Source organism: Channa argus, chromosome 14 (genome assembly GCF_033026475.1).
Source record: "Channa argus isolate prfri chromosome 14, Channa argus male v1.0, whole genome shotgun sequence".
Taxonomy (NCBI): Eukaryota; Metazoa; Chordata; class Actinopteri; order Anabantiformes; family Channidae; genus Channa; species Channa argus.
In genome coordinates, this window is record NC_090210.1 from 16,125,484 (window position 1) to 16,132,420 (window position 6,937).

General features: G+C 40.1%; 1 protein-coding gene across 1 annotated transcript; it reads left to right on the plus strand.

Annotated features, from left to right (window-relative positions):
- The first annotated feature begins 648 nt into the window (after positions 1-648).
- On the plus strand, positions 649-5,451 carry LOC137098873 (proenkephalin-A-like). The gene is made up of 3 exons (XM_067475563.1): positions 649-931; positions 1,320-1,466; positions 4,576-5,451. Exons 2-3 carry the CDS (start codon positions 1,323-1,325, stop codon positions 5,173-5,175), a joined length of 744 nt encoding a protein of 247 aa, XP_067331664.1. The 5' UTR covers positions 649-931; positions 1,320-1,322; the 3' UTR covers positions 5,176-5,451.
- Positions 5,452-6,937: the final 1,486 nt, after the last annotated feature.

Below are 6,937 nucleotides of genomic sequence, written 5' to 3' on the forward strand. Positions count from 1 at the left end.
CACCACTAGTTCCTTGTTTTTTCTTGCATTGATCTGGACACACTTCCGCCAACACCCGTCCAAATAGTCCTGGATCATCTTAATCTGTCCAAATTTGCTGGGTCATTCAATATACTTGGAATATCTATTGTCAGCTCTCCTGGACACCCATTTCATCCTGTTAGAGGCAAAAATTCCCCCAAAGGAAAATGTATCCACTTCAGGTTCACTACAGGTTTTACAGTTCTAATAAAACCAGAGTGAAGTGAAACTGTTCAGCACATGATCATTCTATTAAAAATTACAACGAGCTGTGGTCACGAAAGCACTGATTGGAGCATATTGGATTTTTAATAAAAGAAGCAACATACTGTGGGACAGTTACCTCACACCATCCAAGAGAAGCTTTCAAGTGACTCACCCACCATGGGAAACATGAACTATTATTCCCACACAGAGCGTGAAGGTAGATTGACTGTATTATCTATATCAAAGGCTTTCTGAGGTGCAATAAAACGGATGACTTGACAGAGCCAGTGCGCCATAACAGATGTGTGTGGTAAAACCCGAGGGGGGGGGGGGGGCTGTCTCGTTCCATCGTCACGCTTATTAACCTCTCCAACCCCTCCCCACTATCCAGGTGACGTAAGACACACATAGTACTTAAACAAGACGCGAAGCCACCAGCTGAAAACACCGGGGACTTCAGCACTGTGGTCAGAGCAAATACAGAGGAACAAGAAGAACGCGCCGCGTGTTTGTGTGTGTTTGCTGATTGGCCGAACTGCGCCCGCTCTAAGAGTCGCGTGCTACAGACGGAGCCGCGCGCAAATATATTGGGTGCACAGGCTCGAGCCGCTCAGCAGTTTCCCACTCCGCCGGAATCCCCAAGGGCGCGCGCGGACAAGGAAAGAACCGAACGCCTCAAGTATCTTAGGCAAATAACACAGAGGTAAGATAACTACTACTACTACTACTACTACTACTACTATTGCACTACTACTACTGCAGTCACTACTGAAACACCCACAAACCACATACAGGCCTTTACTTTAGGCGACCTTAGATGTATAACTTACTTTATATTCCTATTTACAAAGGAAATTGCGGTTTTACTGTAAAAATCTATTATTTTGATATGTTTTATTCCATATTATTATAACATAGCACATTAGTAGAAGTAGTGATGCTAATAGTGGCAGTAATAATAGTTTCTTTATTCAGTTAAAGGTTTCCAGCTTTTAAAAGGAGGACTTATTTTAACAATTCACTATGAAATTTTTGAAGGAAAATGCCTACAATGCTTTGACATTTTCTTTCCTTTAATTCTCTGCCCTCAGTCCATGGCTGTCCCCACACGCAGCAGCTGCATGTGGATTTTAGTTCTGGGTGCGTGTGTGTCGCTGGTGGTTGGATCGGACTGTGGGAAGGAGTGTGCCCTGTGTGTGTACCATCTGCTGGGACAGCAGTCTGGTTTCTCCCCCCTGGTAATGTCACAAATTAATTATTTATTGCTATTAAGTTCATTTGACTTGACACTTTAGACACACTTAAAAATGAACTAAGCATTGATCAAGTTAAATCAGATGGTTACAAAGAGCCTGGTGTCTCACTAAATCCAGTTTAATCCCTGTTAAGTCATACGATTTTACATTTCTGTCTTTTTTATATATTTTTTACATTTCTCTAATAATCCTGTTGTGTGCCCTGTTTAGTTTCTCTTTTTCAATACATTCATTTTATTCTTTGCCGTCTGCTCAGCTAATTTAGTACTTTCTCCTTATTTACATTTATTAATTTTCTGTTTTCTGTCCGTTTGCATTTTCAATTCATCTCCTGTCACCACCTACCTGTTTTCATTTATGGCTGTCAGTCGTCATTATAATACTGAGGGTAAAATGTACAATATTTGAACGTTTTTTATTGATAGGGATTAGACCAGAATAATGTTAGTTAAAAGTGAAAATACTTCAATACTAGTTTCTCTTTGGTGTCTGGCTGGAAAAATGCTGACCACAGAAGGATGATCCCCATGGTCCTAAAAGCAAAATCAGTGCATATTGAACTGATGCACATTCATTTACTGAGCAGATCAAAACATAATTTATTCACAGCTACAAATCCTACTTTTAATTATGTGGAATTTAGATACAGTTCTGTATTTATTCTAAAGCAACCTCTAAGTGAAAGTAGAATATTTGAACTACATCACCAGTGCATCAGATGACTAAATTCCATAACTTAAACATGAAGAAACTACTTTAAGGGCGTTTTTAAATCTCTGACGCAAGGAACAATAGCTCTTTACAAATGTTTCAAAATAAGCCAGGAATAGGGAGTAGACAGTTTTTAAACGCAAGAAAAACAAATATTGTGTACAAATCTGAAAATTTGTATTTTTTTTAAGCATAAATTAGAAAATTTGTCCATATAGTCTCTTTGTTTTTCTCATCTTTTTTATTCCATTAAAACGTACTTTCCGTTTTAGCCACCAGAAGGTGCTGCTGCCCCCCAATCATCCCAGTCTTTCAGGTGCCGATAGATCCTCAATTTTCCTGTTTTAATTCTGTCAGCATAATGTAGTGGCACTAAAAGTTTGGAAAGAATTGCTCCTCTGTGCTATAAAAAGAGGGATTTCTGATGACTCCAGTAAGTGATATCCAGTCACATATATGATGCGCAAGGTATCTCACAACCCTTCAGGGACCTGCAAGACTAATTATAATGCTGCCACAGAGGTTATATGGTCTCACATAAAGGTCCAAAGACGGACCGGGAGGAGTAGATTGCCAGTGGGGGACACAGCGTTTTAAAGTCGGAGGCTCCTGTTAGTTGCATGTAATACTAATTCAGTATAGGTTAGGGACACGCAGACAGATGGTTTTAAGGGAGAAATTATATTTTCCAAGTTGTTAATGGAGTAAGTGAGGGATGTTGTAGATAAAAGGCCCGGTTGTGTTCTCACAAACCATCTGTTGACTGTTTCTCTCAACTGTTTCTCTCGTCGTCAGGCTTAACAGCGCACTGCACACAAGAGAGATGAAAGCGTAGTAGCAATACATTACGCTTTTGTGATTGTGATTTGTTGGTGGCCAAACTGAATTTCTTGTCTGTTTGAATGTTATTGGATTATCACACTTTGCCCACAAACGTCTACCTCACATAATACATTTAGCAGAGACAGCAGACAGAACTGGGAGTAGTAGTAGCTTGATGATGGTGATGATCGAGTTGAAAGGTGGAAGGAAAATCATTCTCAATCCATCATCACACAAGGTTAATATAAACTCATGTTCAACAGCTCATTGTTTTTCTAACAGACTTTATTTAAAGACTACATGCATCAGCATTTATTTAATGTATTTATTGATTTATTATACAACAAATTCAATTTATTTAATATCTTAATTAAAATACATTTCTGTGTGTACACAGAATGTCAATAAAATGTCAGAAAAATAATTTTTAAAAAGCGATCACAATTTCTTAAGGTCCAAGGTGAAATTGCTTGTTTTTAATCATGTTTTCCAGCTGTCCAAAGAACAATGTTGGAACTAGAATGTATGCTGTTATTTGTTTAAAAAGAAACCCACCACCTAAATACTTGTTTATAAACTAATAACATCAGATGCCTGTTGTTCTTCACATTGGTATTAATTTCTTTAATTAGGACCATAGAGGAGGAAATTATTCAGATAGTGGGAAGTTTAATCACTAACATTGAAAAGAAATCAGTAATGACAATTGTCCTGTCCGGGAAGAAGCTGCTGACAACCATGAGCAATAAGTAAGATTATTGTGTTAGAGGCGTTCTTCTGAAATTAGTCTTACACATACACAAAACTGGAATGCTTTAAGGAGATGACAAATGGTAGATAATGAAGCAGAGGCCTACACATTCTGACTTTTGTCAAGTTTCAAATCATAAAATAGATGCTACATTTTTTGAAGGCTACTCGTAAGTGTTCATTAGATTGTTCTTTGTTGTAGATTCCATTAATTTCATCTGAAAACCCACTGTGTGGTTGTGGATTGTTCATTGTTCTTCATAAGATTCTTTTTATCCATTCATGCAAATGCATAGCTAAATTGTTTGGGTGGTATTGCGCAAGAGCTCACCAGCGTATCGCAGAGAGACAACCACTCGTGTTCACATTGGCACCTACTTTACACGTAGAATCACCAGTTTAGCTGCATGTTTTGGGACTGCTTGAGGAAACCCATGCAGGCACGGGGAGAACAAACTAACTCTGTACAGAAAGCCATGTGCTGTCCAGAGGGTTTGAACCCGTTTGCTTCACCTCCCATAAGAATCATAAAAATCTTCTCACTCCAGCTCCACACTCCTATCTGACTGTCACTAATAAAGCACATGTTTGACTTTTCTAAAATGTTTTGTGTTGCACTGAATGTGTACTTAATCTGTAAATTCTGAAAGTAGTCAAGTAGAAAAATAATTCTTTCCCTGATAGAAAGTGATTGAGGTGCTATTTTTTCTATAGAAACATGAATTTGTAATTACTTGCTGGAATTTGTTTTTATTGCAAAAGTATTGATGCTAAACTGAAAGTCAATGATAATTTTGATTTTTTTCAGACATGCTCACATGAGTGCGATGGTGGGTTGGACAGCCAGAAGCTCCGCCTGTGCCAGGACTTTCTATTGGAGGAGGACAACCAATTTCCTCTAGAAGCTGACCCCCGTCAACAGCCGGAACAGGAAACAGCAGGTGCCATGATCGCTGATGATGAGGATGCAATATCATCAGAACACCAGCTTGCCAAGAAGTATGGCGGCTTCATGAAGCGCTATGGTGGTTTCATGTCTCGTCGCTCATCCTCTCCTGAGGGGGCACTGGAAGATCCTGGAAATCAGGATGAGGAAGAAAATGTTCGCCTGGAGATCCTAAAGATACTTAATTCAGCTGTTGAGAAAAGTGGTGAAGGGGATGACGAAGGAGGCAAAGCGGTGAAACGGTATGGAGGGTTCATGCGTCGGGCTGAAGGAGGGAGGATGCAGGGCAACCTCCTGGAGGCAGTGTTAGGGCGCGGTCTCAAAAAGCGGTATGGAGGGTTTATGAGGCGCGTGGGCAGGCCTGAGTGGCTGGTGGACACCAACAAAAGTGGAGGGAGTTTGAAACGCGCTTGGGAGACTGGCAGCGAGCTACAGAAGAGGTATGGTGGGTTCATGGACTAAGATGCTATAATTATGGTCCTTCAATTCCTTCATCCTTCCAGCCCAGTTTTCAACCAATCATCTTGTAGTCTGGACTTGTTGCTGTTGAATCAACTGCTCCTCTGCTAATTATATTGTGTCATCCAGCTTTGTATAACGTGCTGCTGCCTACTTCATTGGTTCTATTGGTCCTGTAATAAAAAAGAAAACATATATCGTTCAGATGTACACAAATCATTTTTTGGTCTGTTTTGGTTTTCATATTGATATTATTTATTAAAAGAATCTGTTGATTGAGATGTGATCCTTGAGTGTCTGATTTAAAAAACAAAACAAAACCGCTTTGGTCAGGTTAAAAGACTATGACACAAGAACGACGTATTTACGTCCATATTTATCCGTCCAGCTCCTCTGGCAGGATCCTGAGGTCTTTTTAGGCCAGATGAGATATATAATCTCTCCAGTGTGTTCTGATCCTGTGGTCTGCCTTCCAACATTCATATCAACACAGCATGAAACATGATGAGTATGGATTAGAATTAAAATGGAATGAATTATAAATAAAGCAATATTATTCCAGCATTGTTAACACACTAATTCAATTGTCTGGACTTAGCTGACCTGACCTTATACTAGAACTGATATTTAATGCATCATGTTGTTTTTGCATCTCAAGTAAGGGATACACACATCTCTACCTCGTTAAATCAAGATGATGTTAAATTCTAGCATGTATTAGGATACTTACGCAAGCTTGATTACGTGCAATTCTCTCAGACACTGACTAATGTAAAAGCTTAATGCATTTGCAACACAATATCCAACACAAGACTCAAACCTGGACAAACCTGTCTGTCGTAGACCAAAACTGAGCGTTTGCTCCTGCTCTCAGTCTCGCCCAGCACAAACAGGAAGCGAGGAGGCATCTCTAGCCAGTCAGCACTGCCAGGGGTCAAATATCTGAGAATGGGCTACATTTAGGCCACCTGAAGTATACTGTAGTACACCCTAGATACTATAATGCATTCAATCAGACACAAACACAGGTTTCTATGTGCAAACACAACAACCAGTATAGTAAATTCATATCAAACCAAAACAAGCAGAGTGGATCTTTCTTGTTCAGTTTATCAAAGAGCAAAACTCCTCCCACAAAGATCTGGTTCTCCTTGGTGACCAGGCTGGCATGGTTCTTCGGAATCTGTGTGGAGAGTGATGCAACAAAGCAGTCGTTCTCTGACGGATCGTAGGCCACAGCTTCTGCTTTGTTCATCAAGTCATCAGTACTAATCTCAGATTATCGTTCAAGATGCCAGGCCTTTGTCCTCACTCCTTCTTGCTTTTGCTTTTTTAACCTCCAGCATCCTGAACCAGCTGGAGTTTCCGATGCAAATCAGGATTTGAACAGATCAGTTTGTGGGCGCACGCCATGTTATAGATTATATTATTGACTTTCGCACTCTGCCTGAAGACACTGAATGGAATGACATTGCATGTATGATGCATTCTACAAAGATTTGGTAGATTGCCTCAAGGATGCATTAGCCCAGCAGCCTAAACCCAAGAGCCTCACAGACCTAATTGAGGTTCAGTTACTCAGTTACTCGCCTCAACAAGTGCCATAGAGAACACCTTCTGGAGAGAGCCCATGCTCACCGCCTTGCTTCTCATGCCTTTCAATCATTCAAGACTAACTCTGGGGCTGACACAAACTTCATAGATAGACAAGTGGCTCTTGTGATATAAATTTTCCCTCTTGGAAGAATTGTAGACAGAACTCAGC

Excerpts from the sequence above, each read along its gene's own strand:
- LOC137098873 (XM_067475563.1), top strand. The coding sequence starts at position 1,323 with ATGGCTGTCCCCACACGCAGCAGCTGCATGTGGATTTTAGTTCTGGGT. Across the intron at positions 1,467-4,575 it reads AGTCTGGTTTCTCCCCCCTG|ACATGCTCACATGAGTGCGA; the intron begins GTAATGTCACAA and ends GATTTTTTTCAG.